This window comes from Sorghum bicolor, chromosome 2, assembly GCF_000003195.3.
Source record: "Sorghum bicolor cultivar BTx623 chromosome 2, Sorghum_bicolor_NCBIv3, whole genome shotgun sequence".
Lineage (NCBI taxonomy): Eukaryota > Viridiplantae > Streptophyta > Magnoliopsida > Poales > Poaceae > Sorghum > Sorghum bicolor.
This window is the reverse complement of record NC_012871.2, coordinates 58,292,220-58,317,239: the sequence shown is the minus strand read 5'-3', so window position 1 is coordinate 58,317,239 and position 25,020 is coordinate 58,292,220. Positions and strand designations below refer to the sequence as shown.

General features: G+C 40.2%; 2 protein-coding genes and 1 pseudogene across 4 annotated transcripts; all 3 read left to right on the top strand.

Annotated features, from left to right (window-relative positions):
* Positions 9,741–10,633, top strand: LOC8056232 (annotated as a pseudogene).
* Positions 17,002–22,223, top strand: LOC8055796 (centromere protein V). 3 transcript variants are annotated; one of them, XM_021453961.1, is made up of 2 exons: positions 17,002–17,576; positions 22,091–22,223. In XM_021453961.1, exon 1 carries the CDS (start codon positions 17,141–17,143, stop codon positions 17,567–17,569), a length of 429 nt encoding a protein of 142 aa, XP_021309636.1. In that variant the 5' UTR covers positions 17,002–17,140; the 3' UTR covers positions 17,570–17,576; positions 22,091–22,223. The 3 variants fall into 3 exon arrangements, with proteins under 3 accessions (XP_021309636.1, XP_002462346.1, XP_021309637.1); XM_002462301.2 differs by lacking the exon at positions 22,091–22,223 and adding an exon at positions 19,584–19,857; XM_021453962.1 differs by lacking the exon at positions 22,091–22,223 and adding an exon at positions 19,181–19,558.
* Positions 22,091–24,876, top strand: LOC110432879 (protein trichome birefringence-like 14). The gene is made up of 4 exons (XM_021453960.1): positions 22,091–22,345; positions 22,456–22,551; positions 23,191–23,386; positions 23,456–24,876. The coding sequence occupies exons 1-4, from the start codon at positions 22,189–22,191 to the stop codon at positions 24,288–24,290; spliced, it is 1,284 nt and encodes a 427-aa protein (XP_021309635.1). The 5' UTR covers positions 22,091–22,188; the 3' UTR covers positions 24,291–24,876.

The following is a 25,020-nucleotide window of genomic DNA, read 5'->3' as shown; positions in this document are numbered from 1 at the left end:
TCAAGTGAAGAAGATGATGATCATTCTACAAGATCACTTGACAAGGACGATGATGATGCCACAAGTGATGCAAATGATGATGCTACTCCATGCACACTTGATGATGAAGATGATGGCTATGAGAGTGATGCTTCCACAAGCTCATCTACTACTTCACCACATTGCTTCATGTCACATGGTGACACTAAGGTATCTATTGGTGATGTGATTGTTGATTGTGATGATCCAAATTTTGAGCTTATATGTAGACTCACCAAAGCTTTAAGAAATGAGATGGCTAAAACAAGTAAATTGAAAAATGAAAACTCATTTCTAAAGACCACATGTGAACAACAAAAGCATCTACTTTATGTTACTACTTGTTCACATGAGGAGCTAAAATTGGTTCATGAGGAACTTTGTGTTACTCATGATAACTTAGTAAAAGATCATGCTTTTCTCACTAAGAAGATTTTTAATGAAGAAATTAAAACTAGTGAGAGCTCATCATTTGGGTCAAATGATCAATCATATGATATTACTAACCCTTGTGATGTAGGCAAGAAGCATGTATCCACCTCTTGTAATGATTTATTATCTATGCCATGTTCTTCACATATAGATGCTTGTTCTACTTCTATGTCTTGTGAGACTAACCTTTTGAAGGAGAACAATGAGCTCAAAAATGAAGTGAAGAATTTGAGCAACAAGTTAGAGAGGTGCTACTACTCAAAAGTCACCTTTGAGCATATATTGAAGACTCAAAGAAACTATGGTGACAAATATGGCCTTGGCTTCAAGAAGAAGATGACAAAGGGCAAAAGAAAGCAAGAGAGAGAAAAGCTCTCTCATTTCATGTGCTATCGGTGCCATGAAATGGGTCATCTTGCTAATGGTTGCCCAAACAAAGATAAGCTCAAGAAGATAAAAGAAGAAGAGAGGCTAAAGCATGTCATGTGCTTCAAGTGCCGCACTTGGGGTCATCTCACCTCAATGTGCCCAACCAAGCAATTGGTGAAGCAACAAGAAGAGCCTCAACCTAAGCCACAAGTTGAGCAAGAAAAGAAGCACCAAACTCAAGTCAAGTTCAACCATCACGGTGACTTGATGATGATGAAGAAGAAAACAAGAAGGGGTGGAAGAGCAAGGCATCCAATGCAAATCCAAGATGCCAAGATGAAGAGCAAGAATGATGGACACTTTGCCTCGAAGTGTCCTACCAAGCTTGAGAAGAAGGCTCAAGCAACTCTCAAGAGGCAAGGCAATGAGAAGCAACACATGAGCAAGAAAGAAAAGGCTCAATCCAAAAGAAGTTGCTACTTATGCCGGGAAAGGGGACACATGGCTCATTCATGTCCCCTAGGTAATAATTCTAAGCCTATTTCAATTGATGATAATTCTATGCTTAGAAAGGATGGTAATGGTACCTCTATGGTTGCTATTGCAAAACATCCCGCTACTCATACTAAGGCTATGCCTAAGTATGTTGCACCTAACTTGAGAGGACCCAAACTAGTTTGGGTACCATCAAAAAGTGGATGATTGTTTGTAGGTACCATCGGCATTGGAGGCTTGATTCAATTGATCTTATATTATTCATCATATGATTGAGTCAAGTATTGAAGCTTAGTGCTTATCCTATCCCAATGCCAAGACAAATAAGTGAAGTCCAAGTGCTATAACATACAAGTGCAAATATTCAAGTTGTGGTAATTTATTGGATTATTTGATGGCTTGCAAATACATGAGTTGAAGCTTGCAAATTAGATGATCATGAGCTAACCAAGGTATATCTTTATTGATCACATTCATTTGGGTGCATATAAGTTGATTGAATTGGATATATATGCAATGTTGCTTGCTATAAGATGTTTGAATGGATAAAATGATTAGTAATCAAGTTTGGATTGATTTGAGTTGAATAAGTTCATGAGATGACTTTTAGTAAGTGGATTGAATTGATATATGTCTTGTGAATGCATTCAATCAAGTTGATTTCAAGTTTGATTCAATTTGAACAAGTATAGCTCAATTGCTTGAAATCTGTCCTATATTGAAAACCTGAGCTAGCTGAGATCAAGTCTGAGTTTGAGTGATCAAATCTATTTGGAATGGCTTGAAATTTGGTATGCATGCTGTACAATTATCAGAGAAGATGCTGTAGAAATTTCCTGAGAATTGGATAAGGGATACTTTGGTTTTAGAGTGGATCTTATCAGCTATAGTGCAGCAAATTTCAGCATGTAGCAGTGGTGGAAAAATTGAAATCTGGTAGCAATCTAGAAGTCAAATGAAGCTCAAATTTTTACAGCTGCTAGATGACTCAGTAAAGCACATCTCCACCAAATTTCATAGTATTTGGATCTGTAAATTGTGAGATATGAGTTATTCTTTGAAAAGTACAGAATCTGCCAGAAGAGTGACAATTATTGTATTGATCTAGAGTCACTTCAATTGAAAGGTCCTCAAGTTGGAAACATGATTACAAGTGTTTGAGGCACCTAAGTTTGGTTCTGAATTGATCTTGAAGCATGACAAGTAATGAGTACAAGGTCATTTGATTGTGAAATGTACTTAGTGTACACATTTGGTACTCAAATTGAAGATCAAAATCAAACTCAAGATGAAGATGAAGTTTAAGTTCCAGTAACTATTGGAAATCATATGATAGAAAGAAAAGGACTTAAACAAGTAGAAAGAAAAGGACTTAAAGAATGTTTCATGGTTACTCATCATGTTAAGTCCATCACTTGAATCAATCAATCAAAGCAATTCAAGTGAGTATCAAGAATTGTTCTTTGGAGAGAGGTCACTTCTCCCTATGTGAGGGGCGTGCCGCCCGAGGAGTGGGTAAACCAAGTGTGGTGCTTGGAAGGCTAACATGGAAGTGGTGATCTAAAGGACATTTGAGATGCTTAGTTGAAGCAATCAAAAGGATTGATCAAGAAAGCAAGCAACAACCCAAAATAGAGCTAGTCATGCTATTTCAAGTGATATTCTTAGTAGTTCTTTCATGCAAGCAATGGTCAAAAGAAGAAGCAAGTCAACCACAACAAGATAGTGCACTTGATCATAAAGTGGTTTTCATTTCATATGGGTGAAGATTTGATCTATCAATTGGCATTGAAAATTGGTCTTCACCAAGCTTATAGTTGGACTTCACATTGCTATTTGGAGCTAAATTGGAATCTTATTGACATTCCTCCACTCCAAGATAACAAAGGTATCATTGTAATGTGCATGATCATTTCATCCCTTACTAGTATGCGGTTAGTGCATATAGTACATGCTTAATAGGATCATGCATGACAAATAAAAAGTTTTCAATTCATAACATACCACTATTGCTTGAATGATTAGTTGATCTAGTGGTATGTATATGAGTTTGTTCATGAGCTAGTGAACCCAAGTACTTGATCTATTTTGAATTGCTAACAAGTGACAAGTACAACATTGGCAAGATAACCCTTAATGTGAGGTGTGAAAAAGCTTGTCATTGGTTCAAACCGGACTTGGAAGCTTAGGCAAATCAACATAGTTCAAGTCAACAATTAGAAGCTCATGATGATTAGAGTACAAGAACAAGACAACAATGCAAGTGGATATCTAGACTTAAATGTTTCTTCAATTGGTATCCAACAATTGGTACTCATGATGATGATAGCAAATGTTCAAGATAGCAAACATGTGGTTCCATACTAGAAGACCTTAATTGGTAGAAGAATCCCATATGGTATCGGACAAGATATTTCAAGTGATATCACATTTATACATATGGTATCTATCATACAAGAAGGTGGTTCCACAAGTGATCCTCAACTTTAAGTGATCATCAAGCAAAGAAAGTTCCCTCACCAACAAGATTGACAAGTGAATGACCCATGCTATGACATAGGGGGAGTGCCCCACCAAATGGTATCAAGGTCAAAGATCCTATGTGGTATCTCAAGAGCAATTCAAGAAATGTCATTCCAACACATGGTGATGTCCATCAAAAATGCAAGATTCAAGCCTCAACCATCTATCCCAATGCAATCCTTTGTCACAATGAGATTCACATTTTTACAATTGGTATCAAGTGATTTAATTGGTATCACATACCTTTTATGGAAATTGATGACAAAGGGGGAGAAGTTGGAACAAAGATATGATCATGGGATAAGTTGGATAACAAAAGATATGTTTCAATGGGGAGAGATCAAAGATGGACATGGACAAGGGAGCAACATTAAAAGAAAAGATGATGGATCAAAATTCTTGGACAAAAGAGAAGCACACAAGTAGGGGGAGCAAGCTCATGAACCTTGTTTGATTGCATTTGATTTGTGCATATTCATGTGCTTGCTTGCATTGCATAAGTGTTTAAATTCAATATGCATGCTTGTGTGGTGTATGCTAGTTATAGAACTTGATTGATGATATGATAACTAGCATGCATAGGTTGGTAGCTAGACTTGTGTTTATCAAGTAAAAACTAGACCCATGCTTATAATGTTGATCTCACGGGGTTTCTAGTGTTTTTGTTGTCTAGCTACTCATGGTGCTAAGGATGGTGTACATTGAATGCTTCAAATGCTATCGAATTTGGTATCGAGCTACAAAGGTTTATTCTATACACCTTAGCACTTAGTAGGGTTTTATGGTGCTTATCCAAATCATGACATAGAGCTTAAATGTTGGATAAGTAGCATAAAATCCAAACCAAGTTAGCAATTTACACTTGTGTGAAGTGCTAACTTGAAAAAGCTTAATTTTTCCATATCTTTGTAGAGTTGTCATCAATTACCAAAAAGGGGGAGATTGAAAGGTCCTTGTTTGGTTTTGGTAATTGAGTGACAACTTAGGTGGACTAATAGTGTTTATGTAAGATACACAGGAGATTAGTCCACAGGTGATGATGTGATGATGGAGGAGCTCATTGCATATGAGACATGACATGGAGTCATGTGACCAAGGTGGAGAAGATCAAGATGAGGCTTGGCTTGATGGACCGGTTGCAAGAGTGAAGGGCAAGTCGGAGGCTTTGAAGCGAGGGACCGTGTGTGACGGTGAAGCTTGAGCAAGACTTGGCGCCGATGGACCGAGGCAACGGTGAAGAGCAAGTAAGGTCAAGATCGATGAACCAATACGGTCACGTGATCATATGAAGTGGGTCATATCATTTGGTGATTGGTTGGTGCATGTGTTGCATCAACATTGGAGGAGATGAAATGGAAAGCGCAAGGCAAAGGTATAACCTAGGGCATTTCCATTTCACCGGTCATAGGTGTGTAGAGAAGTTTATGACCGGATTTAGGATAGATGGCCGTACTATCAAGAGGAGCAAACTTGTTTGCATATCGGTCATCTAGTGCCACTTGAGCGATCTAACTTTGCATACGTGTTAGGATCGAGTGGCGTGACAAGTTGAGAGGCTAACTCCCTTGGAAAAATATTTGAGAAAATGCTAACACACGTGCACAAGTGTGGAGACACTTTGGTGTTGGCACATGGAAGCAAGGGTAGAAGTTGAGAAACTTTTCGCGCAGGCTTTCAGGCCGGACGCGTCCGGTATGAGGTCGGACGCGTCCGAGTTGAGGCACCGGACGCGGAAACAGTTTTCGTGTAGAGTCCGGTGTGCCTCGTCCGGTGAGTTCGTTTCTCGGTGAAACTCTCTGAGTTTGCATCCGGTGCACACCGGACGCGTCCGGTGTGAACTAGGACGCGTCCGAGTTGGCGTCCGGTGCAAACTCCTCTTGCAGAGCTCTCTGGGTGTGAGTCCGGTGCACACCGGACTGTCCGGTGTGTGCGTCCGGTGTTGCGACCGGTGTTGGTTCAAGTTTTGCGACGCTCTCTGAGTTTGCGTCCGGTGCATACCGGACGCGTCCGGTGTGAACTAGGACGCGTCCGGTATTTCAAAAGTGAGAGTCCGGTGCCCTGTCAGTGTGAGAGACAACGGCTAGTTTTCTAACGGTCAGGAGCACCGGACGCTGGTCTGGTCAATACCGGACGCGTCCGGTGTGAACTAGGACGCGTCCGGTGTGGTCGACTTTTGCGCAGTGAAGGGTAACGGCTAGTTTAGCCCTTGGGGCTATAAATAGAAGTGGTGGCCGGCCTTGGCTGGTGCTGAGCACCCTTGGGACTTAGTGTCCATGCTTGGGGAGTGCTAGGAAAGCCTCTAACTCACTTGTGCTTGCAAGAGTGCGAATCAATAGCAAGTGAGTGATTCTAGTGCGTTGCATTGAGAGATTGCATAGAGTGGCACTAGGTGTTCGTGTTGCAAGCCGGTTGTGCTTGTTACTCTTGGAGGTTGCCACCTCCTAGACGGCTTGGTGGCTTGTGACTCCGTCGAAGCACGCAAGGAGATTGTGCGGTGCTCCGGAGAAGAGATTGTGAGGGGTACGGTGCTCACCCCGCGGGGATCGCGAAGAGCATCTCTAGTTGAGCGAGACGTGAAGAGTGACAAGTGGTCCGGCCGGGTCAAGTGCTAGAGCTTGTGGTAAGCACTCCACGCGGGAGAGCGTGACTTGCGGGTCACCACTAGCAAGAGGACCGGCGGCAACCTTGGAGCTTGTCTCAACGGGGACGTAGCTTGGTGGCAACCAAGTGAACCTCGGGAGAAAATCATCGTGTCAACTTTGTTCTTCCCGTTGGTTTGCAAGTACCTAACACAAGCTTGTTCTTACATTCATATACTTGTGCTTGTGTAGTTGCTCTTGTAATTAGTTAGCTTGTGTAGCTTGCTAGTTACCTTCTTGCTTGTGTAGCTAGAAGTAGTTCCCTTGCGTGACTAATTTGGTTTGTGTAACCTTGTTAGTCACATTGCTTAGTTTGTGTAGCTAAGTAATTTGCGCTCTCTAATTTGGCATTGGTTGCCTTGTTATTGAGCTTGCTAGTGAGCTTAGGCTTGGTGCGCTTTGCCTCACTAGTTTGTGTAGAAGCTCCCCCGGTTTGCAAAGTACTAGTTGCATAGGTTTGTGTGACCTTGCTCCTAGAATTGTTTAGGTGAGCTCTTGCTAAGGTAGCACCTTGCTTGCTTGTTTAGGATCTTTTCAAGGTGCTAGAGAACTTAGATAGAGGGGTGTAGTCTTGGCTAGACCGATAGTTTTAATTCCGCATTTATTTTGGTTAGCTGGTGCGTTAAGTTTTAGAAAGGACTATTCACCCCCCTCTAGTCCGCCATCTCGACCCTTCACCCACGTGATGATCTATGAGTAAGAGCGGTAAAGTTTACCGTCCGTCACATTGAATGTTTAGACACGTGCATAAAGTAGTAAATATAGACTATTTACGAAACTAAAAATATGGCTAGAGAGTAATTTGCGTGACAAATCTTTTCAGACTAATTAATCTATGATTAGACATTAATTGTCAAATAAAACGAAAATGTTACAGTATCTGTTAAACTTTAACAACTCCAACCAAACACCCTCTAAAGTACATGTAAAAGCATATGGACCAGGTGATAGAAAACCAAAAGGCCACACGCAACCGGGCCTCTCCATTGACCGCGAGCGCGACGGCGCGCGCTAAGGAAAAAGGCTACTTTTACTCCTCAAACTTTCACGAAAGTCCACCTTTTCTCCCTCAACTTCAAAATCGGGCAAACCACATTCTCAACTTTTCAAACCATGCATTTTACCTTCCTAAAGCGGTTTCGAAGGTGATTTTATTATAATGAATGGTAGTATTGCTACAGTAATAGTGGTTTTATCTTTTTAAATTATTTTATCTAAATATTTAAAAATCAGAGTAAATCATAGAAAAATTATAAAATACAAAAATCTAGTTTCGTTGGACTCCACTAAGTAGATCTACACAATGAACATATAATATGATATGCTTTAGTACAAAGTTTTTGCTATAAAGGTTTGATTTTTTTAATTTGGCTAAATATTTGAAAAAATCATAGTAAATTTCTGAAAAATTATAAACAGAAAATCTAATTTTGTTAGACTCCAAATGAGCATTACATAGTAAATATATAATATGGAATGTTTAGTACAATTTTGTTGTTGTAGCTTTAGATCTATGCTTTTCTTTAATTAATTGAAATAATTTATAGTTGTAGCTTCTATGATTATTTTGTCGGACTAAAGGATACATATATTATATGTTCATTGTGTATATACACTCATGTGGAATCTAACAAAAATATATTTTCTGTTTTATGAGTTTTCTATGATTTATTATGTTTTTTCAAAGATTTAGCCAAATAAATAAAAAAAGAAAAGGACAAAACCTTTATAGCAAAAACTTTATACTAAAGCATATCATATTATATGTTTATTGTGTAGATCTATTTATGTAGAGTCTAAAAAATTTGAATTATCCATTTTATGATTTTTTTTATGATTTATTATATTTTTAAAAAGATTCAGTCGAAATAATTAAAAAAGAAAAAGACAAAATCACTGTCACTGTAGCAAAAACACCATTTATTATAACAAAACTATCTTTAAAATTACTTTAAGAAAATAAAATGCATGGTTTAAAAAGTTAAGCAAGATAGTTTGCCTGATTTTAAAGTTAAAAAATAAAAAATACTTCGTTCATCTCAAATTGTAAGTCATTCTAAAAATCTTGGATAGTCAAACTTTTCTAAGTTTGACCAAATTTATATTATAAAATAATAATTATTATGGTACTAACTAAGTATCATTAGATTTTTTTTCTTAATTATATTTTCATAGTATACTCACTTTATGTTACAAATCTTAATATTTTTTCTATAATTTTGGTCAAATGTGAAAATGTTTTGATTTTCCAAGATTCTTGAAAGGATGAAGGGAGTAAATTTTTATAAAAGTTGAGGAAGGAAAGTAGACTTTTTCCGCGTAATAATAATTGTTGGCTCAAGCGGAGCCTAAGCGGCGCGGGAGCCGGGATTCCTTTTTATCCGTTGGCTCGACGGCAACATGGGCCGGCAGCTAGAGGCCGAGCGGTCCAAGCCGCCGCTCTTGGGCTGATTTTCACTGCAGCTTCTCAACCCAGCCCAGCCGCCGCTCTTCCTTTGCCCACTCGTTCGGTGACAGGAGGTCTAAGCGGCGTGTTTTTTTAAAGATATTAAAGTTTAATAAGTATTATAATTTTTTAATTTTATTTGATAATTAATATATAATTATAAAATAATTAAGTTTAAAAGATTTATTTTATAAATTATTTTCTAACTATATTTTTAGTTTCATAAATAATTTATAGTTAATACTTCATGCTTTTGTCTAAATATTTGGTATTATAAAAATTAAAGTTTAACAACATCAACCAAACAGGACTGTAGGCCTTATTTAGTTATCAAAGAAATTCAAGATTTTCTCTCACGTACATGAAGTATTAAATATATATAAAATAATAACTAACTACACAATTTATCTGTAATTTGTGAGATAAATCTTTAAATCTAATTAGTTTATGGTTAGATTATAATTACTTAATACAAACGAAAGTGTTACAATAGCAAAAAAAATTTACGAAACTTGTTTAGTTTCTAAAAATTTTCAAGATTCTCTTCACATCGAATCTTTGTACGCATGAAACATTAAATATAGATGAAAATAAAAAAATTAATTTTACAGTTTGCCTATAATTTATAAGAAAAATTTTTTAAGCTTAGTTATTCCGTAATTAGACAATAATTATTATATACAAATAAAAATGTTATAATAGCTAAAACCAAAAATTTTCACAAACGGAAAAAGGCTTTAAACGGTGGCTGCGGGGCCACCTACCCCCACACCACCACGTCACCGGTTCACACTTCACACAATGACACAAGTGAGCTTCGCTTCCACGCTTCTTCCAAGCGTCCCTCCCCCTCCACATTCCACAAGGTGCGTCAAATTTTCTAGCCGAGAGTAGAAAACCAGAGCGGCAGAGCCCACCCTCGATACATCCGTCGCCAACTTCATCGAGGCAGCAAGCTCCCAATTAGTAAGCTTCTACGCCCTCTGTTCCGCTCCGCATCTCACAATCACAAGATGAGCAGCGGCGGCGGCTCCGGCGTCCCCGACGACGTGGTGCTGGTGCACACGGGCGGGTGCCACTGCCGCCGCGTGCGGTGGCGCGTGGAGGCCCCCGCGAGCGTGGTGGCGTGGGTCTGCAACTGCTCCGACTGCGCCATGCGCGGGAACACGCACTTCGTCGTCCCCGCCGCCAGGTTCAAGCTGCAGGCCGGCGCCGGCGAGTTCATCACCACCTACACCTTCGGAACGCACACGGCCAAGCACACCTTCTGCAAGGCCTGCGGCATCACCTCCTTCTACACCCCGCGGTCCAACCCGGACGGCGTGGCCGTCACCGTGGCCTGCGTCGACCCCGGCACGCTGGACCACGTCGAGTACCGCAAGGCCGACGGGAGGAACTGGGAGGAGTGGATCAAGCGCAGCGACATCGCCGGATTCTCCAAGGGGAACGCGGAGGCAGCGGCGGCGCCGGAGTAGTACTCATCACTGCTCCCTCTTGTCAAGGGAACAGTTGAGTGTTTCGGTATGTTCGTGCGTACGTAATAAATGATTTTCTCTTGTAGTAGTCTGATCACTGTTCCCTTGTCAAGCGACTGTCAGTGTTTCGGTATGTTTGTGCCGGGTAGTACGTAATAAATGAATTACTGTGACAGTGTTATTCTACGCAAAACATTAGTCAATAAATGTGAGGATAAGTTGTTGGTGTGTGATTTGAGGTACACCTCGTCCTAGATTACGAGATATCACACGTTGGATTTAAAGACAGACAGAGCATTCTGAATACGACAACTTTAAAATTGTAGCATTCGAGTCTCTACTTCTTGAAAAAGCTACTAGCATTATACTCCACCTTTAGCTTTCCAACACTCCCTCCTGCCTTTCTTTCAAAAGTTGCAGGCTTCGGCCTTATTTGGTAGGGTTCCATCGACTCTAGCTTCTCTGATGTATTCACTCATCATGTATTATTTGCAAGAGTTCTTTTTAGAGATCTTTTTTTCTAATCTTTCTCCTCTTCTCACAGAGCTAGTGAAGCTAAAAAACTGTCTTCACCTGTTCCCACTACTCTGTAAGAGAAGGAGAGAGTAGTCATAAGAGATGAAACCTAGGAGCTCTATATGTCAAATAGGGCCTTTATTTAAACCGAACAGCATGGCAACATATTCTCTTTCTGTCCCTATATGTAAGTCGTTTGAGCTTTGAACATAGGTATCTGAACTTGGACATACACTAAGTACATGCGCATTAATGATTGAGTGAATCTGGATGTTTACTTTTGCTCCTAGAACGACATACTCTCTCCGTCCACGAAAGAATCAATTCCTAGAATCCGTGCCAGTCAAATTTTTTTAAGTTTGACTAACTTTATAGAAAAGAGTAACAACATCTATAACATAAAATGCGCATTATATGAAAATATATTCTACGATGAATCTAATGATACTAATTTAATACCATAAATCTTAGCATTTTTTTCTAGAAATTTGGTCAAAGTTTAAAAATTTTGACTTAGGACAACTTTAGAAATTGACTCTTTCGTGGACGGAGGGAGTATATAAAAGGAATAGAGGAAGGAGATGGGTAGGTGTCGCCTTTTGTCAATTCCGTGTACCAGCTTAGGAGGTATTTGAATCTGAATACGGATAGTACCAACTATACATGATAGAATGTGATTGGATATTGATATAAATATATAATTTAAGTATTCATAAATGAACATGGTATCAAATATTGAATATCTAAACTCGGACACAGACATATATTAATCCCTCTAAATAAATTTGGTCTCAAATACAATCGCTTTTACCCCTACTCCCAGCGCAACCATCCATCTGGGAAGCATCTATCTTTAATTCGAATATATCTTTTAACTGCTGCATACTTAGTATCACACCGAGTGTAGACATCGACATCTTCGATTGTTAACAAAGAGTCTGTTCGTTTGAGCTTAATTATCTACCGATTCAGCAATGTTTTTCTCTTATAATAAATTAATAAACAATGTTTTCAGCCATGACTTTCAGTCATGTATTACGATTACAATTCCGTGGTGCATCGCTGTCTACTATGCTCATGGGCGGCGCCAAACCAAGATTTGTGGCACAAAAATAAATATATGTATACAGATTTACATGTACATTGGTACATCATGTCATATATGTATACAGAGTATGACCCATAAGCTCGATACACCAATTAGTTCTGGCAGCCCATGAAGAACAAAGCTCAGAAATGTAGAAACCAATCAACTTACAATCTCGCCGTCTGTCTGTCTCGATTTTGACTATTGAACGTTTCTTTTTCTATTTTTATTATATACTTGTAATAATGTAGATGAAAAAGAAGACATGTGTTATCATATTTGCATTGAGAGGAACTTGCAAGGGTAAAAAGAAAAAAAAAACAGCCTCAACGTCCACACCAAATGTTACTCATGGTCCATTCAGGTCAGTTGTCACTTCAAAAGTTTTGCTTCTATCACGACACATGTACGGATTATTAAATATAGTTTAAAAAATAACTAATTGCACAATTGAGATTAATTTATAAGATAAATTTTTAAGCCTAATTAATCTATATTTTAACTTAAAAATCATCCCGTAGTCTCTATTTATATAATTAGTTTTGTTAATAGTCTACTTTTATTAGTACCGCAATATCCGACGTGACACCCTAAAATTTTACGCACTCGATTTAAACACCCCTTTATTGCATATTTGCTTTGACTTTCTTTTATCTATGGCATACCCAGCTGTAAATTCCTGGCTCCGCCACTGACTATGCTGCTCCTGTGCTACTGACAAATGTGGAAACACAGAATGGGTCTTCGGCGGCGAGATGCAGGGATGGATTTAGACTAGATCCCCGTAGAATAGAACACAAAATTGCACTATTTATTACATTTTAGTTTGAATACCAATATATCGATATTATTGAATACGAACACAAAACGGATGTCTTGAATTCTAATTTGCATACGGATATCCAGAGAAGTAAACACTGATATTACATTTATTTTCATATTTTTATTTAGATTTAGATTCGAATACACATAGTTTATGCATAGATAGGATACACTTAGATATCGACACCATAAATATATGATTTGAGTATTCAGATATGATATCGAATTTTGAATATGCAGACTAGGATATGGATAGATCTGAACTCTAAACAGATTTGGTCTGTTGGAAAATATTGCTACTGTTTGTTTGAACCCATACGGATATCTACTAGTTTTGACGATAGCATATATTTATTTTCTTGACAATAGGATATCTACTAATTTAAAATATATAAAATAATTTTATTAGTCAGTATATAAATAAGTAAAATAGTTAAAATTAATATGATTAGCCATATTTAAATTGAATAAAGTTATGCTTCCTATATTGCTAATAATAATAAAATTCATATAATGATATTATCCATAGAGATAAGTTTTAAATAGTTTAAATGATGCATATCATTTGTTATACTAAAATTGATATCATTTATATTGCTATTATGGATATTGTTTACATTACTGATTAATCATATATATAAGTTTTAGATGACTATACTGGTACTTTTTTATTCACAAATGTAGATCATGTTAGAAATTTTACATTTTTTAATACGGATGTGAAATCGGATAGATAAAAATCATAGCAGACGAAAATGGATATAAGACAAAGAGGTACTCAAGATCATTGAGCTACAAAATTTTGTGAAGGTGAAAACTCTAGTTTGGTTTTGGTGAATTGATAAAACCATATATGCTAACCTATTGCCCTAAGTGTTTATGAGATAGGAAAGCACACTCCAAGTGGTGAGCAACACGGATGATGATCCTGATGGTGATGGTGGAACCAAGGTGATAAAGTGCTCGTGCTTGGAAAAGAAGAAAGAGGAAAACAAAAAGCTCAAAGCAAAGGTAAAATTGGTTAGGAGCTTTTGATTTGCACTCAAGACACCATAGAGGGTGTGAGTGATTTAAGATTGATAGTCGTACTATAAAGAGGTGTGAAACTCGTATCGAAATGTGGTTGTCAATGTGCCACTAGATGCTCTAACTCATCACAAATGCATTAGGATCTAGTGAGTGCGCTAACTCCTTTGAGAAAATGCTTGTGAAAATGCTAACACACTTGCACTTGATGGTATACACTTGGTGGTGTTGGCACATTTGCAAAGGAGGTGGAGTTTGAGAGGTAGAGAGGTGCTTTTGAGAAAATATAATGCATATTTTCTATTGCATCTAAGGAAAGTTTTAGGAAGTCACGGTAGTGTTCTTCAGTGAGAAACACTCACCGGACTCTAGCTATGGAGGCTCAAACACTAGCACAACGTCCAGTGCATTGTGGCTAAGTGTTGCTTTTTCTATGTAGTGCGTCGAAGCATCCGAGGGTTTCGCATCGGACGCTGGCCGAACACTATTTGAGCATCCGGTGTAATGTGACGTTAGCAGCTGTCGCGAGTGAGTTTCAGGCTATGTACGTCGTACGTTGAGGCACGTCCGATGACATACCATCAAACGCATTTGATGTATCTCTGAGGGTTATTGGACCTCTCTGAGTAGTGTCCGATGTGAGGCTAAACGTCCAATGGGTTTTGTCAGAGCATCTGACGCCCCCTTTAACTGCAGTGTCGACTGACTTTGTGATCATTAGAGATCAATGCGTGAGATTCAAAAGCAGGACATGTGGCTGCCATCTAAGCGTCGAACGTTGGGCAGTGGCATCTGATGGCTAACCGTCTGCGCGTGTGACGCCCCCGTTTTCTATACAATATGACAGCCAATAGCTCTATTTTTTTGGGGTGTCTATAAACAATTGTTGGGCAGCTTTAGGCTCATTCTCTTGGTCATTTTCATTGATATAGTAACCTTGTGAGCCTAGCCAACGCCCTTCCACTCAATTGCATCATAGTTTGATCATCTTTGTGAGATTAGGAGAGCATCCAAGTGCATTGCTTGAGTGATTACATCTAGAGACACTTGGTGATCATGTTTTGCTGCGAGATTCGCTTGTTACTCTTAGAGTTTGCTGACTCCTAGATGATTTGGTGCAGTGAGGATCATCGAGCAGAGGTTGGTGATTGTCGCTGGCTCTAACCGTGGTGATTGTGAGGGGTTCTTGATTTTTCCCTGACAGAGAGCTAAAAGATACCTTAGTGGATTGCTCGTGGCTTGTGTGATCCTCATCTTGTGTTGGTTGAGGGGCACCCTAGTGAAGGTTGGCATGCGAGGCCGATTTGCCCGGGAACCTCCAAGTGAGTGTGTCGCCACAACGAGGACTAGCTTATCAACAAACAAGTGAACCTCGGTAAAAAATCATTGTGTCAACATTTGATCATGAGATGATTGGTCTTCATTGGCATTCACTATTGTGTTTATTTGGCTCATTCCTCTATGCGGTGGTATCTCAATCCTAACCCTTCTTTTGCATTACTTTGCTAGCTAGTTTGTGTAGCTTTATTGCTTAGTTTATCTTATCACTTAGGGGTGAGTAGTGGCATAGTTTTGGTGTGCTTTCTTAGAGACTTTAGAATAGAAACTAGATTGGGTAGGAGGCTTGCATCACCTTGTAGAGCTTGTGCCAAATTCGCTTCACCCTCTTATATACTAATCAAGTGCTCTTAGTGTTGTTGTAAAAAGTTTTATTAGGCTATTCACGTACTCTAGCTTTTAGGACCTTTCAGAAGGCCCTCTGTTCTAAGTGGTGGATGTGGTTTAAATGGAAGTGCATACCATTGGCTTGGATGGAAATAGCTAAGTAGATGTACCCTATGACAATATTTATGTACGAGAAATCCTAGTTTGGTAGCGCTTCTAGAGTAGCTCCTAAAGTAGTTTTATGACTGCCTACCAAATGGGGCAAAAACAGCTTTGCCAAAGAATTCCCTAAAAATCATGCTAAGAGCAAGTATTATAATACAACCAGCTATTGGCTGTAAGATTTCTTTACAACTTTCTTGCAGCCCACTCATATAATGGTTAGCTCATCACTATTAATACATGGCCCACTTGTCTGTCTCACATATTTTCTTGGTTTTTGTGTCTGAGCTGGCTGTAAGCTTACAACCTGCTTTTACTCTCTCTCCTCTTCTATCTCCTCCACCTCATTATTTAGCTGGCTTACAGCCTGCTATAATACTTGCTCTAAGAGAGGCCAGTGAGAGGTCAAGAAGGTGAAAAGCTAGCTTCGATTGACTCATTTGCTCAATGGACGCTAATGCTCCGAGCCCATGTGTCGTCCTTCTCATAGGCTCCACGCACTTTTGTTCTCCCACATCTTGTATCGGCTCCACGTTGGTGCAGGCAGGGAGGTGCCACCGGCGGTGGCACAAGCCAAAAGGGAGCATGGAGGGGAGGGTTGTAGACATAGGGGCAAAGCAATGTGGGCGAAGAGGGGCAGGGCATAACCACAAAAGATACCTGATGGAGAAAGATGAAGGGGCATACGGTGGGCAATAAGATGGAAAATGAAGGTGTAAATGAAAAAAGCAAAAAATAGAAAGGCTAGCTTGTTCGTTTGGCTGATAAGTCATGGTTGAAAGTATTGTTTGGTTATTTTTTTATTGCTAGCTATTCAACAGTGTTTTTCTCACAAGCATAAACTATTTACAACTCCCATCCTGTTTTTGAGGGGCTCTCATTTCTCTCTCCTAAACCCTTAGATGTAGGAGCCTCTATCCTTCCCCTACTTCTCCTTTCTCTCTTCTAATGAAGCTGACAAGTGGAGCCAATGAATAGAGTATATAACAATATAGTGTATTTGTCTCTAAATATCTGTCATTTTCGTTTCTTGAGAAATAACTTTGACTAAATATATATTAAAAAATATTAACATTTATTATATATTGGAAAATCTTTAAATTTATTTTTTTAATAAATTTATTTAGAGATAAAAATGTTGCAAAGGAGAAAAAAAATTAGATCAGTTTGAGTGCTCTAAGAAGTAGAGGCTGCATATAGATGAGACACTTCAAATAAGGAGAGGGGTGGGGGGGAGAGAATTTGAGGGTTTGATTGGAGTTGCTCTAAATAAGTGAAGCTGTTTTTTTTTTAAAAAAAAACATGTTTTATCAGATATGGTACGTGTAGAGCTGAGTGGGAGAGGGCAATAATAACTTTACCGCTGTTTTAGGGAACTGCCCTAAAAGAGAACAGAGCCGAGTCAAAGTAACTGCAGCGTGCTGGAACTGAAGCTCGCGAGCTTCTGCTCTCTCTGCAGACCTTCATGGCCTCCGAGGCGGCAGTCGTCCACACCGGCGGTTGCCACTGCCGCCGCGTGCGGTGGCAGGTCGAGGCCCCCGCGAGCGTGGTGGCGTGGATCTGCAACTGCTCCAGCTGCTCCATGCGCGGGAACACCCACTTCATCGTCCCCGCCGCCAAGTTCAAGCTGCAGCCCGGCGCCGACGAGTTCATCACCACCTACACCTTCGGCACGCACACGGCCAAGCACACCTTCTGCAAGGCCTGCGGCATCACCTCTTTCTACACCCCGAGGTCCAATCCGGACGGCGTGGCCGTCACCGTTGCCTGCGTCGACCCCGGCACCGTGAAACACGTCGAGTACAGGAAGTTCGATGGGGGGAACTGGGAGAACTTTTTCAGGACCAGCGACATCGCCGGATTCTCCAAGAACAAGGCAGAGGCGGCGGAGTAGCGGGCAGGTCAGTCCGTGTTCTTAATTTCTTATCCTCACCAAGGTCAGTTTGGCTGGTGAGTGAATGAATAATTTCCTCTTCGTGTTTGTGAATTGCAAACTTGATTAGTTACAGAAAGAATAAGCAATTGTCAGTTGGAGCTGGGTGTGGCAACTGTATTGCAATTGGGATTTCCAAAATGGATGGTTTCAAGTATCTAGTGCCCAATTCAATTGGTACGGCATAGGATTGAGCCTAATAGATAAGTAGCATGATGGGAGGTTGTTCAATTTGGGAAAAAAAATTATTCAGGGAGTAAACATGTAGAGAACTTCATTAAAAAAAACATGTAGAGAACCAAGATTTCAGGAATATAGTTCACTGGTGTTTAATACTCTAAACTAACCTCCAATCAGATAGTTCCTAAAAGATTATTAGATGGCAAGATTGTTAATATGGAATGATCTTAGTGAAGTAAAGTTAACAGAGTTGCCATATCTTCTGGAGTGCCTTTTGGGGATCATTTTAGTTTTCACAGCAGTATGCCAGTATCAACGAAAACACCAAAGTTTCAACAGCCTAAAAAAAGGAAGTATAGTGTTTACTGACTAGAGATAAGCTAACTTTTGGGCTTTAAGCCCTCAACAACACCGTCTCTCATACAATCACACATGGGGACAAAACAATAATAGGCAATATAATGAGTCTCAAAGAAGTGATAATCAGTTCGCTATTACTTTTAATGTAGAAGTTGACAGCAGTAGATGAACTCAGGACAAGCTACAGTATAACCCATAATAAATTCAAGGAGACATACAAGACTCTGCCAAAGTTGCTTGGTTGCCCTCTGCGCTGTAGGCTTTCAGGCATGACCACCCTGCGATTGAAGATCATCCATGGCTTTGCCAGCAAGATGTGGCCACAGAATAGATTGGCGGACAGCAGATGAAGGAGGCCATGAGAAATGAGGCTGCGCTCAGGTGGTGATACTGCAAAGGTGTAATGGTCGATTAAGATGGGAGAGCGTAGTCTTTTTGTAGGCTCGCACTGGAAAGGGATCTACTTAGCATATTCGTTGAGCACAAACTTTTTTGGAACACCCTTTTATGGTTCTCTTCTTTATGCTTACTTGGTCTGTCACTTGGTGTGGAACCTGTTGGTGGTTGAGAAAGGGAAGTGGTCGACTTTTGTTTAAAAGATCTAGCACATCATTGATCAAAACCGGTTATAAAAAGTAAGGGAAGAGCTATAGCACTTGCTGATCATACTGATACAAGGGGACTGTGCAATTGTACCCTGTTGCAAAAGCACTGCATAGTTGTAGAGGGGGCTATTAAGCATTTGAATTCTCATAGCAAAGTGATAATACATTAGGTTGAAGCATTTTAGTTGGTTCTTGGAATTATTAGTTTCTCACAATGGATGATCAAGGAAAAAACACCCATGACAACATAGTTTGTGAAATTGGCTATATGGATTACATAGGTTGCTGAACCTAATTACGAGAAATATGGTAAACCATAAGGCAGATATTATTTTCACTGTAAGTCTGTAACCAATCTTTGTGCAACTGATATGGCTTCTAATTCTTAGTTGGTCAATTAGACATTTATTTCCTTCTATGCATGCAGATTCTCTGCGGAACTGGTATTATTTCCTCATCATTAATCATATTAGTTCTGAAGGTTGAATCAGTTTAGTGCCCTTTTCTTTGAACTAGAGCGGTCTTCTTTTTGCGATGCATTTCTCTTTACCCTGTGGCAATGAAGACACCATTTTCTTAAGCTGGTAGCCCCTCGCATCTTCATAATTGCACTTTCGTGGGTCTCTGATGCCATTGCATTTGTTTGTTTATGACAAAAAATGGCACAAACCATAGACCACACAGTCTATCAAAAGCAAAGACATCCGTTCAATATGAAGTGTCTTTCTACAGTGCATTTCAGACTGTGAAGTATGAACACTGCTACAACTGATTACCTTGTTATTAAAAAAAACTGATTACCTGATGCGTCAAATCCTCTTGTGACGAAGCGCCGGTGACATTTGGCATCAGTGTTTCAATCGGTGGGCAATAATGCAGCAGCAACTTTTCTAGAACCGGGCACTAGTGATTGGCCATGATTGAGAGACTGCACACTGGTGGAGCAAAGCAACAGCACTTAGCAAGTTCCTGAATCCTGCAGTTTCCAAGTGTGTGTGGCGTGTTGCCCCTTCTTCTGTTGGAAAGGATTTTCAGGAGCTAGCGTGTAACCTAACCATACTAAACCCACTTGATGTTATAACAGTGAGTCATTACAGTGAAGAATATTTTACCATTTTGCAGTGAAGAACCTTTTAAAAAATATGTAGTGGAACCCAACTTGGATCAACACTGTAATAACTCAATGGAAACCAACTTGGATCAATTGATTGACATAAAGCGACATAAATAGCATCTTTCACATATATATAAATTGTATCATTCAAATTGTAACACGATAACGAGCATTTAAAACGGGATTAAAAGTGAATATGAGAGACAAATGCCCTTGCGAATTAGTGTTTAGGTATGATTCAGAGTATGGTCCTAGAACAAACTAAAATGCATGACACGATGATTTATAAATCTCTAAACATGGCCCATTTGGTTCCTCTTGCTAAATTTTAGCCGGCTGAAATTATTTTAGCTACTCTTGGAAGACTAGTGGGACTAAGCTATCTGAACTCCTTTTTAATCAGTGTATTTAGAACTTTAGCTACTAAAGTGACCAAAATTTAGTTGACTAAAATTTACCAAGGGAAACAAAACAGTCCCCTAGTACGATCATATCCACATGAGTTAGCATAGCATGCGGTGAAGGATAAAACTAAAACAATACGCATGACGTAATTGCTAATGAATCTTCAAACCGTAAGTCGTCTAATTAAATAATCACGCAACAAGTTGTATAATGTGTGAATATATCTGATAGTAATAAAAGTGTGCTAAGTACATAGAAACGCTATTGTATTCTTTTTGGTGAAGACTCTGTTTGATTCAGACGTGAGCTACGGAAAAACTATGGTACGTGAACAAACTAATATGAACTATATGATGTTAAAAAAAGTTAAAAATTATTTAGTTAAAACAACTATAAAGCCTTCCCCTCTCTTTATCTTCCTTAAAACGACTAAAATATATCTCTATCGCTACCAGTTTTCTTTATAAAAAAAAACTGAAAGTCAAAAGCCGAATTCTAAAGTGCTATGAAAAGTACCTTAGGTAAAATAAGCTATAACTTCAGTCAGATTCTACCTTTCTCTTTTTCTTTCAGTAGAAAATACTTTTTTTTTTCTAAATAAAACAAAAGTCTCAATTGGCCGGAGTGTCACGACCCACGACGTGCTTTGCATGTTGGCGAAGGGAAGAGACATTCCTTAACCGAGAATTGAAGCCACCGCCACGCCGCGCACGAGACGACACCAAACGCTTGGAGGCGTGGACTCTACACCAGGCACAACGCGGGCCCCGCGCGACACCTCACCTGCCCCGCCCCCCTGCGGCCGCCGTCTCTCCTCCCCGGACCCCGGTTCCCCCTCCCTCCCCCGCTCGCCTGCGCCTCGCCTTTCTCGCCCTCTTTCCGGCTTTCTCACACGTGCTTCGCCTTCTCCGCTCCTCCCCTCCCTCTCCGCCCGCGTCCTCGCAGCGGCGGCGTCGACCGGCAGCGGCGTTCAACTGCGCCCCCACGAGCCACGAGCAGGTGAGCCCGTCGAACGCTCTGCCTCACCAACCCGCGTGCGTGTCCAATTCATTCCTCGTTCCCACCGATGAGAATCTGTAGCCTCGGATCTCATTTGCGTCGCCGCGGCTAGGAGATTTCTCTGTCCTTCTATTCTTCGCGCTGTGCTATTTTTTTTTCGCGGTGGATCTCGCCCGCGAAGTGCCACCCCACGTTGATGCTGAGCACATTTGGATTGGGTGCCTTTATCTGGATTTTGTATCATTAGGCGTGGACCGGCTATTACCCTTGCCTGTGGCGACGGGGATTTGATAGCGAAGTTCTGCAGCGACGCGAGTGCTAACTGATTACTGCGATTGGGGTGTGTCTGCCGATTCGAGACTCTGACTGGCCCCGTAAGAGCCCAGTGTCAACATCGTTGGCAAACTTCGTGGATCAGTCAGCAGAAGGTCGACCTGTCTGCTTGCTTAATGCTCAAGTTTTTGTGTCACTATCGCTCGGTATTGGAAGGAGATTGCCCTTTTCAGCTCATTGCTTGCTAGTGACCTCTGTGCGCCCCCCCCCCCCCCCCCATGTTGTTTCCATGTATATTGCGTATTACCACTCGTGTACTGTTTGCTGGTTTCGTATATGAAATCTCGCACTTTGCTGTTGGAAATTCTGATGTACTTTTGTTAGAATTGAGAAGAGCGATGCGGCATTGCTTCAACAGTTATTTTGAATTTGGACTGAGCATTGCTCCAAAGTTATTAAGTTTGCTATCTTGAATTTTGATGCAAGTTTCACCTGTGACAACTCCAACAGTGACTGAGCATTTTCTGAATTTGGACCTAAATGCAGGCTTCTTGGCCCGGTCGATTTCCAGTGACTTCAGTCTAGCTCAGTAAGCATCTGATTGACTTTGAGGTGACAGACAGGTCCTATGCTGCCTTACTGGGATGAAAGGCGGCTGTCTGCATAGGCTCCTTGTCCACAAGCTATGCTTTGGCCTGGTGGTTCTCCTCGCTGTGCCGGTTGTTGTTCTGTTACTGGAAGGAGCCCCAGTCCTCACAATCTTCAGCACAACACCAGGCCAGTTAAAAGTTCTCTCTCAAGGTAGTCTGACATCAGTATGTTATGTTTTTTGGCTTGTTGCTTTATTACCAATTCAGAATCTACACTCTGCCTGTCGGTTGACTTGTTGTTTGTATTCCCCTTGGCATCAGGTTTCCTACAGCAGCAGGAGCAGGAACATCTTGGAGATGATGGAGCGACCCTAGCTGGGTCTCCAGGTCCATCTTCCAGGAGTCGCTTGCACAAAAGTAAGGACAAAGTGATGAACAGTAATTTCTTATGCATGTTGTCACACAATATACTTATTGTTTTTGTTGTTTGCCCCACTTTCGCTTCGTGCTTGCTGACTTACCCCAAGCCTCTGAAAGCATACTTCTCCTGGTGCTTCTTTGTAAACCAAACAATTTGTGGTTGCTCCATGTTTACACATTAAGCCCCATTTATCTGCCTTTACATAATAGAAGGTTGTTGTTACTTCCTAGAATGTAACTATGCAGAGCAATGCCATTTATTCTTGTTTATTCATCTCAACCATTGGAATTCACAACTTTTTGCTGGTGATTGGTTGTTTTTGCAAGGCCTTGTTTAGTTCCAAAAAAATTTTGCAAAATAGGTACTGTAGCACTTTCGTTTGTTTGTGATAAATATTGTCCAATTATGGACTAACTAGGCTCAAAAGATTTATCTCATCAATTCCGACCAAACTATGCAATTAGTTTTTATTTTTGTTTATATTTAATACTCCATACATGCGTCTAAAGATTCGATGTGACGGGGAATCTGAAAAATTTTGCAAAATTTTTTGGGAACTAAACAAGGCCCAAGTATGAAATTTGAATCCAATATCAAATTCCTTTGCCTCATATGATGCTTCTGTTACTTCATAGATTGTAACTACGCAAAGGGGAAGTGGATAAAAGATGATAAGCGGCCACTGTACTCTGGTAACGAGTGCAAGCAATGGCTGTCAAAAATGTGGGCTTGTCGAATGATGCGGCGCGCACATTTCTCTTATGAGAATTATCGGTGGCAGCCACATGGCTGTGAGATGCCTGAGTTTACAGGGCCTAACTTCTTAAAAAGGTATTTTACTTCATTTATCTGTGCACCTTATTGAGATCTGGATTATTCTAACAATTTTTGGGATTTCAGGATGAGGAACCGAACTCTTGCTTTTGTTGGTGATTCACTTGGCAGACAACAATTTCAGTCAATGATGTGTATAGCAACTGGTGGCAAATACAGTCCTGAGGTCGAAGATGTTGGTTGGAAATATGGCCTTGTCAAAGCCCCAGGTGCTCTAAGACCTGATGGGTGGGCTTATAGATTTCCGTCCACCAACACAACTATCTTGTTCTACTGGTCTGCTACTCTGTCTGAATTAGAACCTCTGAATACAGAAGACACAGTGACCAGATATGCATTGCATCTTGATCGACCAGTTACATTTTTGAAGAAGTATCTTAATGACTTTGATGTCCTAGTACTTAACACGGGCCATCACTGGAACAGAGGGAAATTCAATGGAAATCACTGGGAATTGCATGCTGATGGGAAGCCTGTAGGCAATGGTAGTAGACTTGCAGACCTAACCCGTGCAAAAAATCTTACATTGCATAGCATTGCTAGATGGATGGATTCAGAACTTGCACGGCATCCTAAGATGAAAGTTTTCCTCAGGACAATTTCACCAAGGCACTTTGTAAATGGTGACTGGAACACAGGTGGGACATGTGGAAATACTATCCCCTTATCTAATGGAAGTGAGGTCTTGCAGGATCATTCAATTGATATACCCGCAGAAAATGCTGTGAAGGGAACTCAGGTTAAGCTTTTGGATATCACTGCTATCTCGAAACTACGAGATGAGGGGCATATATCAAACTCTACTTTCAAAAAAGCTTCCACTGGAATTAATGATTGCTTGCACTGGTGCTTACCTGGTATACCAGACATGTGGAATGAGCTTCTATTTGTACAGATTTAGTATCACACTCTAGTTAGGCGGATCTTTTTCAGAGCCCCAAGGACCTCTTCTGTTCATATCATAGCAGTACACGGTACATTTATGGAGTTTTGGATCACCCATATGGAGGTGTTCACGAGATGATACTATTGATTTCTATAGAATTAATTTACAGATTGGTCCAGGTTCTTCCAACTTCCTTTGGAGCAGAGTAGGAGATGGAGCTGCTGCATAGCCCAATCTGACTATCCGAGTATTCTTCAGGCACGTTGAACTTTGTTTCTACTTTTATCTTACTGTAAAATCCTACCACGGTATACCATGTGCAGCACATATCCTTCAGAAAAATGTTCATACCAGCTGTTCGTAATTATATATATGTTCATTGAGATAAAATTAGAAGTTCAACATTCGATTGATTTGTGTGACCTCAAAGGCCCCACTCTTGTATGTGTAACATTTTGAGTGATAGATGACCTGATATACCATTGCATCTTGTAACCATAGCTGCCTCTGGATACCTTGTCATTTTGCAGCTCTGTGTTACTGCATTATCAATTTATCACTGCTACTGGAATACCCTTGTTTTCTTAATTGTTGTCTTTCACTTGGTGCTCACATATTTTGCTCTGTATTTTTCTAAGAACTTAAGTACAACAGCATGAGCATATGAAAATATTTTAATATTTTAAATATGCATAATTTTGTCACTAGATGTTCGATTAGTTCCATGTCATCGAAGACTCAAAAT